Genomic DNA, 12,827 nt, shown 5'->3' on the forward strand with positions numbered 1-12,827 from the left:
TTTATCTGGAATCATTACATATTCTTAGATTTATCTGGAATCATTACATATTCTTAGATTTATCTGGAATCATTACATATTCTTAGATTTATCTGGATTCCTTACATATTCTTAGATTTATCTGGATTCCTTACATATTCTTAGATTTATCTGGAATCATTACATATTCTTAGATTTATCTGGAATCATTACACATTCTTAGATTTATCTGGAATCATTACATATTCTTAGATTTATCTGGAATCATTACATATTCTTAGATTAATCATTACACATTCTTAGATTTATCTGGAATCATTACATATTCTTAGATTTATCTGGAATCATTACATATTCTTAGATTTATCTGGAATCATTACATATTCTTAGATTTATCTGGAATCATTACACATTCTTAGATTTATCTGGAATCATTACACATTCTTAGATTTATCTGGAATCATTACACATTCTTAGATTTATCTGGAATCATTACATATTCTTAGATTTATCTGGAATCATTACACATTCTTAGATTTATCTGGAATCATTACACATTCTTAGATTTATCTGGAATCATTACATATTCTTAGATTTATCTGGAATCATTACATATTCTTAGATTTATCTGGAATCATTACATATTCTTAGATTTATCTGGAATCATTACATATTCTTAGATTTATCTGGAATCATTACATATTCTTAGATTTATCTGGAATCATTACACATTCTTAGATTTATCTGGAATCATTACATATTCTTAGATTTATCTGGAATCATTACACATTCTTAGATTTATCTGGAATCATTACACATTCTTAGATTTATCTGGAATCATTACACATTCTTAGATTTATCTGGAATCATTACACATTCTTAGATTTATCTGGAATCATTACATATTCTTAGATTTATCTGGAATCATTACACATTCTTAGATTTATCTGGAATCATTACACATTCTTAGATTTATCTGGAATCATTACATATTCTTAGATTTATCTGGAATCATTACACATTCTTAGATTTATCTGGAATCATTACACATTCTTAGATTTATCTGGAATCATTACATATTCTTAGATTTATCTGGAATCATTACACATTAGATTTCTCTGGAATCATTACACATTCTTAGATTTATCTGGAATCATTACACATTAGATTTCTCTGGAATCAGTACACATTCTTCGATTTATCTGGATTCCTTACATATTCTTAGATTTATCTGGATTCCTTACACATTTTTAGATTTCTTCGGTTCGCGTCTAGAGTTTAAATTATTTAAACTGACTGCCCCGACTCGGGTTGCTGGAGAAAATATTTCTGATAGCATTTATACTTTTTTGAACTATAACAATATTCAATGGGTAAAAGCAGGCCATAGACTTGAATGGTAAAAAAATATATAGAAAATGTGTTTTAAGCTATTAACTCCAAACCAATGTTGATGTTCAGACGATCCCAAATTAGGTTGCTTGAGAATGTGATTGTGTTTTTTTTTTACTTTAAATTAGCTATAAATGCATTTGAATGGCAACAATAGTGCCATAGACATTGGGGACATTTTGAAATGCATATCCATGCAACACCATTTTCTTCAGGAAATTTACTTTTCTATACTAAACAAAAATATAAACGCAACATGTAACAATTTCATAGATTTTTTCTGATTTACAGATCATATAAGGAAATCAGTCAATTGAAATAAATACATTCGGCCCTAATCTATAGATTTCACATGACTGGGAATACAGGTATGCGTCTGTTGGTCACAGATACTGTACCTTAAAAAAATATTTTGTGCAATCAAATTGCCATCGATAAAATTAAATTGTGTTTGTTGTCCGTATTTTATGTATTTTATGTCTGCCCATACCGTCAACCCACTCTGTTCACAGAGTTTACCTCAGCAAACAGCTTCCCTACATAACTTCATACACGTGGTCTGTGGTTGTGAGGCCGGTTGGATGTACTGCCAAATTCTCAAACACCACGTTGGAGGCGGCTTATGGTAGAGAAAGGAACATTAAATTATCTGGCAACAGCTCTGGTGGACATTCCTTCAGTAAACATGCCAATTGCACGCTCCCTCAAAACTTGAGACATCTGTCGCATTGTGTTTTGTGACAAAACTGCACATTTTAGTGGTATTTTATTGTCCCCAGCACAAGCACTGTGTATTGATCATGCTATTTAATGAGCTCCTTGATATGCAACACCTGTCAGATTATCTTGTCAAAGGAGCAGTGCTCACTAACATTTGAGAGAAGCTTTTTTTGTGTGCATGGAAAATGTCTGCAATCTTTTATTTCAACTCATGAACCATGGGACCAACATTTTACATGTTGCGTTTATATTTTTGTTCAGTGTAGTTTGTACTAGGAATGGTAGGCTGAGGACACACTGCATCGACCTCTGCTCTGATAGCCATGAGGCTCATAGAACGTCACACAATCATTAATCAGGCTGTGTGAGGTAATGTATATATTGTACAACCTGTCGTTTTCTATTCCGTGCAAGGTGTAACTTTCCAGGAAACTGTATTTTCACACTTTGCTTGATCTTGACCTTGTTGTATAATTATGACAGGACAAGAGTTTATCTTGTCTATATTACAACTACCCTTGCCATCATCACATTCCTGACTTATCCAACATGATACATATAGGTTATAAAATATCTCTAAGGAAAATATGTGATTTTAGATTATGTTATATAATTGTATTTAATATAATTCACTAATTTGTTCACAATCAAATAACATCATTATTGTCCTTACACAAACTATGGTTAGTATATACAAATGTAAATGATTGAATACAGCATTTAATGAAATTATTTTGAATGATTTATTTTGTAAAATGAGAATATTGTGTTTTATTGTAATGGATATCTGCACAGAGGAAACGACGAAGCAAGAGGGTTTACTCCGCCCAAAATCTGTTCACGAAAATAAAACCCTGAAGTGAGGAATGTTTATACGGAAGTCAATAAGCACGTTTCCATCCACAATTTCTATGGAGTAAAGTCATACACTATATTTTTAAAAATCACGACAGCTGTGATCAGAAACAGGACGTCCCGGTACAATTGTACGAATGCCGACAGATAATTTATTTTCTTTATGCGTATTTTAGAATATTCGCATGAAAAAAAGTCGCCAATTGGTTTGAAACCCAGCTAATGAAAACGTTTCGAATTTGGTCAACAACAAATTGCTAATTTTGTTATTGGCTAGAATGGTCCCGCCTGATCTCGCCTGCCTTCCATCTCTGAGGACATTGTCCTCAGAGACATATTTATAAATATCGGTCACTCGTCTATCTTGCCAATATTATCGAAGGTCTTTGTCTTAGGTAAGAAACTAGGTGAAAAGTCATCTCCCTACAGACATAACGTCATGTGACAAAACCCGCAGCCCTGATTGGATGAAACATGTATTTTTCTGGTAGGACGAACGTGACGTGTGTACTCAAGGATTTTACGACACGGACGTCTGTAGTGCAACAATAGCGATGCTTTTCAACAAGGTAAAATACAGCTAGTAAACAAATAATTGACCTGCTTTAATAGTTAATTAAGATGTATTTAAGCATTGACAGGTTTCTCGAGAAATCAAGATCTTTTCACATTTGACAGTTGTCTTACTAGCCGAGAAAAGGCAGCTAGCATTAAGTTAGCTAGCTAGCCATAACGTTAATTAATGCCCAACGTTAGTTTGAAAAGCATTGGTTCCTTTCTGCGCCACATGTACATGCTAGCTTTCTTATAGATTATAGCTTTGCCGTTTGTTGTGAAAACGTGTTGTAAACTAGCTAGTAGACGTGACGCATCTAACCCCATATCCAAACCATTTCAATCAACCTCTTGGTGTTGTCAATTGTTGACGTTTAAAGTTTTGACGTTCTTGTACACCTTCTAACTACTGTAGACCAGAAGTAAAGATCCCTCTAAAATCCACTAGAAATAGTAACATTTGACGTACCTATAGTACTATGCATGTATTCATTAGCTAGTGGGATGAGGTCTCTTTTTGTGTCCCAAATGGCACCCTATTACTTATGGGCCCAGTAGTGCACTACATGGGGAATAAGGTGCCATTTGGCACGTAATCACTGTGTCGCCTTGGCCCTTGCACAGCCATAAGGTTATAGTAGTTGTTGATATGTTCTATGCCCTCGCCCCATCTCTCCTCAAGGCTCTGAGAGGGGGCGTGCAGTCTGTCCTGCGGCTCCAGAGTACCAATGCTGCAGCCGTGGCCGCTACCAGCTCTCAGAATGCTCCGTCAACAGGGTTCTGCTTTGGTGAGTGCTGGGACAGGGCTCTCTGCGAGCACCTGTTGGGACAGGGCTCTCTGCGAGCACCTGTTGGGACAGGGCTCTCTGCGAGCACCTGTTGGGACAGGGCTCTCTGCGAGCACCTGTTGGGCTCTCTGCGAGCACCTGTTGGGCTCTCTGCGAGCACCTGTTGGGCTCTCTGCGAGCACCTGTTGGGCTCTCTGCGAGCACCTGTTGGGCTCTCTGCGAGCACCTGTTGGGCTCTCTGCGAGCACCTGTTGGGCTCTCTGCGAGCACCTGTTGGGACAGGGCTCTCTGCGAGCACCTGTTGGGACAGGGCTCTCTGCGAGCACCTGTTGGGACAGGGCTCTCTGCGAGCAGCTGCGGGGACAGTGTCAATGCATACCTGTGTATTTATAGACTTCCTGTGTGTCTCTCCCTCCCTCTGTCTGACTATCAACAGAGATGACAGACCAACAGAAAGAGTTTCAGGAGCTAGCCAGGAAGTTTTCCCGGGAGGAGATTGTCCCTGTTGCAGCAGCCTACGACAGGAGTGGAGAAGTGAGTAGAAGACATCAACCTGTTGCTCTGGTCTTTCCCAGCCTGTTTGTATACCAAGCAGTGGCATGCTGTCATTGGAACAGAGTAGCTGTCAGTCCAGCCAGCAGCTGCTTCCTATTGGACCACATACCCTAACCCTTTTTAATCCCACAGTATCCTTTCCCCATCATCAAGAGAGCATGGGAGCTGGGCCTGATGAACTCTCACATTCCAGAGGACTGTGGTGGAATGGGTCTGGGCATATTTGACTCCTGCCTCATCACAGAAGAGCTGGCCTATGGTTGCACAGGAGTTCAGACTGCTATCGAAGCCAACTCTCTCGGTGTAAGTTCACATTGTCATTGAGCTGTAAAACTATAAAGAGTTGAAAAACCTAAGATTTGAATCAAGGTTGATTTAAAAAAAAAAAAAATATATATATATTTTTTAAATATATATTTTTATACATGTATAATGGATACATGGCTAATTATGTCTTAAAATAATCATGCTGTGAAATGGAGGCTCATAGTGGCAGTTGGCGTGAAATACTGTCATGTAACCCTGGTTCATTCAGAGTTCTTAGGCTGGTAAAGGGCAGACTTCCCCCAAATTCTGTTTTTTTCTAGAAATCCTGGTTGGAGGATTCCTAGATTTCCTGCTTATTCTGGAAAACCATTGGAATTGTGAGGAGAAAAACAAAGGGACTGTATTTTGGCAACCCAATACAGGCTGAAAGAGCTCTTCTGTTTCTTCCTCACAGCAAATGCCAGTGATCATAGCTGGTAATGATTTCCAGAAGAAGAAGTACCTGGGCAGAATGACAGAGGAACCTCTCATGTGTGTAAGTGTTCATATGAAATACAAGAAGGAATTAGGGATGTGACAAGTGAAAACATGTATTCATTGTTTTCCGTTTTCTGTTAAAATGATACAAATATTTTAAAAATCCCAGTGAATTCACAATGCAGATATCCATATGGTTATATTCTGTTTGAGTCATGGTTAAGCATTGCAACTGTACTGCTGCTACAGTACCTCAATACAATCTCGTGATGTTAGCATTTTACCAATTTGTAATTTAACTTCTGAAAAGTATACAGTACTTCTTTTGTTGTCGCTTTGCGTTAATGTTCATAAGGAAGACGTAGTGGTGGAGAGTCGACTCCCGTTTCCGAGTGTCAAGATTTGATTCCACTAGAAATTGACTCCTAAGATTTGGTCTTTTTGGAACGGAGGAAACTGATTGACTGCGTTTTTTTTTTTACGAGAACACAAACGCTCACATATTGTATAGCGAGAGAGGGGCAGGGACACCGTATAGTAGGGCCAGGGTATCGCGATACTCGTCAGTATCGTGGCAAGGATACAAAACACGAAGCAGATTGAACTTCTTTATGAAAACAGCCTTGATGCTGGAAACGCACATCATGATGATGTCATCCAGAGGAGAGATGTGGTCATTTTGCGTAACGTTTAAACAGCGAAAAAAAACAAAACATTTTATTTTATTGGTTTTCCGTTAAAACGATTCAAAAAAATTCTTAAAATTCCACATGAATTTACAATGCAGAATAATTCTCCGATTAGGAATGTATGATCGCTAGGCAATGAAGTTCTATCTACCAAATGTTATTTGTCACGTAAGTAACTTGTATTCAGCACAAGCCTAGTGGTTAGAGTGGAGGGGCGGGAGGGTAGCCTAGTGGTTAGAGTGGAGGGGCGGGAGGGTAGCCTAGTGGTTAGAGTGGAGGGGCGGGAGGGTAGCCTAGTGGTTAGAGTGGAGGGGCGGCAGGGTAGCCTAGTGGTTAGAGTGGAGGGGCGGGAGGGTAGCCTAGTGGTTAGAGTGGAGGGGCGGGAGGGTAGCCTAGTGGTTAGAGTGGAGGGGCGGGAGGGTAGCCTAGTGGTTAGAGTGGAGGGGCGGGAGGGTAGCCTAGTGGTTAGAGGGGAGGGGCGGGAGGGTAGCCTAGTGGTTAGAGGGGAGGGGCGGGAGGGTAGCCTAGTGGTTAGAGGGGAGGGGCGGCAGGGTGGCCTAGTGGTTAGAGGGGAGGGGAGGCAGCGTAGCCTAGTGGTTAGAGGGGAGGGGCGGGAGGGTAGCCTAGTGGTTAGAGTGGAGGGGCCGCAGGGTAGCCTAGTGGTTAGAGTGGAGGGGCGGCAGGGTAGCCTAGTGGTTAGAGTGGAGGGGCGGCAGGGTAGCCTAGTGGTTAGAGTGGAGGGGCGGCAGGGTAGCCTAGTGGTTAGAGTGGAGGGGCGGCAGGGTAGCCTAGTGGTTAGAGTGGAGGGGCGGCAGGGTAGCCTAGTGGTTAGAGGGAGGGGCGGCAGGGTAGCCTAGTGGTTAGAGTGGAGGGGCGGCAGGGTAGCCTAGTGGTTAGAGTGGAGGGGCGGGAGGGTAGCCTAGTGGTTAGAGTGGAGGGGCGGCAGGGTAGCCTAGTGGTTAGAGTGGAGGGGCGGGAGGGTAGCCTAGTGGTTAGAGTGGAGGGGCGGCAGGGTAGCCTAGTGGTTAGAGTGGAGGGGCGGCAGGGTAGCCTAGTGGTTAGAGTGGAGGGGCGGCAGGGTAGCCTAGTGGTTAGAGTGGAGGGGCGGCAGGGTAGCCTAGTGGTTAGAGTGGAGGGGCGGCAAGGTAGCCTAGTGGTTAGAGTGGAGGGGCGGCAGGGTAGCCTAGTGGTTAGAGTGGAGGGGCGGCAGGGTAGCCTAGTGGTTAGAGTGGAGGGGCGGCAGGGTAGCCTAGTGGTTAGAGTGTAGAGGCGGCAGGGTAGCCTAGTGGTTAGAGTGGAGGGGCGGCAGGGTAGCCTAGTGGTTAGAGTGTAGGGGCGGCAGGGTAGCCTAGTGGTTAGAGGGGAGGGGCGGCAGGGTAGCCTAGTGGTTAGAGTGGAGGGGCGGCAGGGTAGCCTAGTGGTTAGAGGGGAGGGGCGGCAGGGTAGCCTAGTGGTTAGAGTGGAGGGGCGGCAGGGTAGCCTAGTGGTTAGAGTGGAGGGGCGGCAGGGTAGCCTAGTGGTTAGAGTGGAGGGGCGGCAGGGTATTCTAGTGGTTAGAGTGGAGGGGCGGCAGGGTAGCCTAGTGGTTAGAGTGGAGGGGCGGCAGGGTATTCTAGTGGTTAGAGTGGAGGGGCGGCAGGTAGCCTAGTGGTTAGAGTGTAGGGGCGGCAGGGTAGCCTAGTGGTTAGAGTGGAGGGGCGGCAGGTAGCCTAGTGGTTAGAGTGTAGGGGCGGCAGGGTAGCCTAGTGGTTAGAGTGTAGGGGCGGCAGGGTAGCCTAGTGGTTAGAGGGAGGGGCGGCAGGGTAGCCTAGTGGTTAGAGTGGAGGGGCGGCAGGGTAGCCTAGTGGTTAGAGGGGAGGGGCGGCAGGGTAGCCTAGTGGTTAGAGTGGAGGGGCGGCAGGGTAGCCTAGTGGTTAGAGTGGAGGGGCGGCAGGGTATTCTAGTGGTTAGAGTGGAGGGGCGGCAGGGTAGCCTAGTGGTTAGAGTGTAGGGGCGGCAGGGGAGCCTAGTGGTTAGAGTGGAGGGGCGGCAGGTAGCCTAGTGGTTAGAGTGGAGGGGCGGCAGGGTAGCCTAGTGGTTAGAGTGGAGGGGCGGCAGGTAGCCTAGTGGTTAGAGTGGAGGGGCGGGAGGGTAGCCTAGTGGTTAGAGTGGAGGGGCGGGAGGGTAGCCTAGTGGTTAGAGTGGAGGGGCGGGAGGGTAGCCTAGTGGTTAGAGTGGAGGGGCGGCAGGGTATTCTAGTGGTTAGAGTGGAGGGGCGGCAGGGTAGCCTAGTGGTTAGAGTGTTGGACTAGTAACCGAAAGGTTGCAAGTTCAAATCCCCGAGCTGACAAGGTACTACACATCTGTCGTTCTGCCCCTGAACAGGCAGTTAACCCACTGTTCCTAGGCCATCATTGAAAATAAGAATTTGTTCTTAACTGACTTGCCTAGTTAAATAAAGGTTAAAATATATATATTTTTTAAAAGTCCTTAATTATTTACAACAATACAGTTTTTAATTAGAGTTAAGAAATCAAACTAAAGTAAAAAATAAAAAGTTGCACGATATTTAAATAACAATAACGAGGCTATATACAGGGTGAACTGGTACTGTGTCAATATGCGGGGGTACAGGTTAGTCCACGACCCTTTCCAGAGACAGACTACAGATACAGTAACATGGCAAAAGCAACTTTTCAGACTTTTAAGAAGTGCCGCATCTCTAGACGTACCTTTTCAGACAGTATATCTTCTCCGGCGTAAAGCGTTGTATTTGTTCCCTGACAACAATAAACATAGCTGATTAGTGTGTTGTTTCTGGTATTGTAGCTAGATGTTTTATTTCCTCTAAACGTCTTGGTAAGTCACGGTATTCAACAAACGTTTTAAAGTATATATTTTTTATTAGGAGAGAGTAGTTTGCCGCAGCTAGGTCCATATTATTTGATTGACCGTTCTGGTTGCCTAGTGATGGACGCTAAGTCCTGCTTCAGAAGCTGTTCATCTCTCCAGAGAAGAGTTTCGTGTCTGCATTAAAAAAGCCGTAGTGTAGCCTACACTAACAGACAAACATGCCGAGGCGCTTTCAAGGCGCCACGTTCCATTATGTCTCAAAAATATAGTATGATAAGAAAATGCTGTGTGTTGACTGACAGGCGTACGGAGTGACGGAGCCTGGCGCGGGCTCTGACGTGGCGGGCCTGAAGACGCGGGCGGAGAAGAAAGGAGACGAGTACGTTGTTAACGGTCAGAAGATGTGGATCACCAACGGAGGCAAAGCCAACTGGTGAGGAGAAACACACACCACCATTTTAAAGTGATTTGTCAATAAAGACCATCTTCCTCCATGATGAACACATTAATGCCCCTTTGTGGAATGAAATGTTTTCTCTATAAAAAAAAATATTAGGTTTTGTCTTTTAGTTTATTCCCAAGGCAGCATGTGGTGTGATAAAACAGTCTTCTTAATTCTCACAGGTATTTCCTGCTGGCCCGTACTGATGCTGACCCTAAGTGTCCAACCAGCAAGGCTTTCACAGGCTTCATCGTTGACGCGGATTCACCTGGAATACTAGTCGGCAGGAAGGTAAGGATCTAGTGCATCAATGACCGATCAGTTATGTCACTCTTGTCACCACCATGCTTCGATCAACAATTCGACATAGCAGTGACTGGATCTATTCTTGTTGTTTTTGCGTAGACATGCCCAATTATTCAGCTAGCTAGAACTTATGAAGTGACTTGTGTTTGCTGCAAACTGTAGAGGATCTGAGATTGGTGTCTGGACACTGGACATGTTACTATAGTAACCAATAATGTTGATGTGTGTAGGAGTTGGACATGTTACTATAGTAACCAATAATGTTGATGTGTGTAGGAGTTGGACATGTTACTATAGTAACCAATAATGTTGATGTGTGTAGGAGTTGGACATGTTACTATAGTAACCAATAATGTTGATGTGTGTAGGAGTTGGACATGTTACTTGTATTTTATTTAACTAGGCAAGTCTGTTAAGAACAAATTCTTATTTACAATGACGGCCTAGGAACAGTGGGTTAACTGCCTTGTTCAGGGGCAGAAACGACAGATTTTTACCTTGTCAGCTCGGGGATTCGATCTAGCAACCTTTCGGTTACTAGTCCAACGCTCTAACCACTAGGTTACTATAGTAACCTATAATATTGCTGTGTGTCTCTCTGTGTGTGTGTAGGAGTTGAACATGGGTCAGCGGTGTTCAGACACCAGAGGAATCACCTTCGAGGACGTCCGGATACCCAAGGAGAACGTTCTGATTGGAGAAGGAGCTGGCTTCAAGATTGCCATGGGAGCCTTCGACAAGACCAGACCACCAGTGAGTCATGGTTTCCTAGACAACATGGCGGGCTGCATGTTTGACACCACTGCCGTTAGGTTTGCAAAATTTACGGTAACCATCCCAAGGTTTTCCAGAAATCCTGGCTAAAGGATTGCAGGGTTTTGTGCTTTTTCCCGACCTGAGTCCACAATATTTTCCCCCCGCTAAAAACCTGGGAATTGTGGGAAAGTTACCAGAATTTTGCAAACCTACCTGCTATATTATGAGTTAGTGACGAGACTTCCTCCTGTGCTTCCAGGTGGCAGCAGGCGCTACAGGTCTGGCTCAGAGAGCTCTGGATGAAGCCACTGGCTACGCTCTGGAGAGGAAGACCTTCGGGAAGCTCATCGCTGAGGTTCATCACTTTCACATTTCCACATTAGAAATGCACGAAGCCACGTCAGTATTAGAGTATTAGACTGTTGCCTTGGTGATAGTTGAAGAGATTCAGCCTCAGCAAGAACTCATTGACAATTTTGAAAGTGCTTTGTAGTCCAGGAGTATTCTTCATCTCATCATTGGGAAACTGGCCCTAGTGCTCTAAGGTTTGACCTTTGACCTCATACCATTGATAATGCTACTGCAGTCTCCATTGAAAGTTCTTTTTTGTCAGGAGTAGTCTTAGTCTGGGGAAACTGGCAACCGTGCCATGTTCACCTCATAGCCGACATGATCCTTTATCCTACATATCAGAGGTTTATTCTCCATGGCATATCTGTCTGAAAGTTCCACAACGTTGCATCCTACTGAACACATCTCAATACTCTGAGGTTTGACAACCCCCACCCCACCCCACAGCACCAGGCGGTGTCATTCCTGTTGGCTGAGATGGCCATGAAGGTGGAGCTGGCCAGGATGGGCTGGCAGAGGTCAGCGTGGGAGGTTGACAACGGGAGGAGGAACACTTACTACGCCTCCATCGCTAAGGCATTCGCCGGAGACATCGCCAACCAGGTGGCCAGCGACGCCGTACAGGTGTTTGGAGGAAACGGCTTCAACTCTGAATACCCCGTAGAGAAACTGATGAGGGATGCCAAGATCTACCAGGTGAGGGGGCAGTTCTACCTCATCAACTGTTTAAAAAAATAATTATGTTAGAATACCGAATGACCAATCAGTAGCCTGTACCACTATTGTTGTATGCATAAGAGTTATCTGACCAGGGCCTGTATGCAAAAAGCATCCGAGTGCTGGAACTCGTTTTCCCTTTTTAGCTCATAAGGACTAAGACTATATGGATGGAGGGGACCTGATCCTAGATCAGCACTCCCACTTTTTGAGACGCTTTGTGAATTAGAGACCTGGATGAACTTGGGGGTCCTTAGCTTTACACTACTTCCTGGGTTGTGTTCAGACGTACATTACCACGTGAATGAACTTAACCAATCGTTTTTGGTTTCCGTTACAAAATGTTTAGCCACGTTGTGCCTCACTGAACACTTCCCTAGTCCGGTCAACTGGTTCGGGAAAAACTCCTGGCTTTTAATGAATGAAAACTGATATAAATGGGGGGGCTGATAAGACTTCAATGTCTGCTTGTTTAATTCCAGATCTATGAAGGCACAGCCCAGATCCAGAGGCTAATCATCTCCCGTGAACACTTCGGCAGGTTCAAGAAATGAGCTCCCAACACCTGTCAAGTCACTAGTCCCGTCCTCTCTGAATGAACACCTGTCGTCTTCCTTCTCGGTTCTGTTCTAACTACTTGTTGGTTGTTTTAATAGTCATGATCAAAACGTGTTGGGTGGGCAGCATGGCTGCGGTACCCCCTGAAAAAATATATATGAATTTAAAATGGGATTATTCGGGTGGCGCTATTGTCCCAGACATGCTAAATCATATGTATGTCAACGTATTTTGGGTGAATCAGATATGGTACACTGCTTTTTTTTTTTTTATATAGTTCCCTACTTTTGACCAGAGCCGATGGTTAAAAGTAGTGCACTGCATAGGGAATAGGGTGCATTTTCAGACACACTTTGACTGAAGTGTGGAATGTAGAACAGAATGTGGCCTTCTGTCATCACAACACACCACATGCCTGGTTGCCCTTTGGTTTCAACGTTCAACTGTAGCTGGAGTGTTTTAAATGGCTTTGTGTGAAGAAGATTGTAAACTTGTGAAAATATAACCGATCAAATGAGTTGGAAACGTAAAACCTCAACTTTATCAGCACTTTGTTGAACCGTAATAAACTATGTATACTGAGTCACT

General features: G+C 43.8%; 1 protein-coding gene and 1 long non-coding RNA gene across 2 annotated transcripts; both read left to right on the forward strand.

Annotated features, from left to right (window-relative positions):
* Nucleotides 1-3,360: 3,360 nt before the first annotated feature.
* On the forward strand, nucleotides 3,361-12,822 carry acadm (acyl-CoA dehydrogenase medium chain). Its single transcript, XM_052509516.1, has 11 exons — nucleotides 3,361-3,515; nucleotides 4,184-4,289; nucleotides 4,726-4,823; nucleotides 4,977-5,147; nucleotides 5,566-5,646; nucleotides 9,412-9,542; nucleotides 9,734-9,842; nucleotides 10,470-10,610; nucleotides 10,873-10,968; nucleotides 11,412-11,660; nucleotides 12,164-12,822. Exons 1-11 carry the CDS (start codon nucleotides 3,501-3,503, stop codon nucleotides 12,233-12,235), a joined length of 1,269 nt encoding a protein of 422 aa, XP_052365476.1. The 5' UTR covers nucleotides 3,361-3,500; the 3' UTR covers nucleotides 12,236-12,822.
* On the forward strand, nucleotides 6,518-8,413 carry LOC127924869 (uncharacterized). Its single transcript, XR_008119100.1, has 3 exons — nucleotides 6,518-7,093; nucleotides 7,423-7,818; nucleotides 8,375-8,413. It is a non-coding gene; the product is annotated as an uncharacterized LOC127924869 (long non-coding RNA).
* Nucleotides 12,823-12,827: the final 5 nt, after the last annotated feature.

Source organism: Oncorhynchus keta, unplaced genomic scaffold (assembly GCF_023373465.1).
Source record: "Oncorhynchus keta strain PuntledgeMale-10-30-2019 unplaced genomic scaffold, Oket_V2 Un_contig_4700_pilon_pilon, whole genome shotgun sequence".
NCBI classification, from domain to species: domain Eukaryota; kingdom Metazoa; phylum Chordata; class Actinopteri; order Salmoniformes; family Salmonidae; genus Oncorhynchus; species Oncorhynchus keta.

Excerpts from the sequence above, each read along its gene's own strand:
- acadm (XM_052509516.1), top strand. Across the intron at positions 4,290-4,725 it reads GTCAACAGGGTTCTGCTTTG|AGATGACAGACCAACAGAAA; the intron begins GTGAGTGCTGGG and ends GACTATCAACAG. Across the intron at positions 4,824-4,976 it reads CCTACGACAGGAGTGGAGAA|TATCCTTTCCCCATCATCAA; the intron begins GTGAGTAGAAGA and ends TTAATCCCACAG.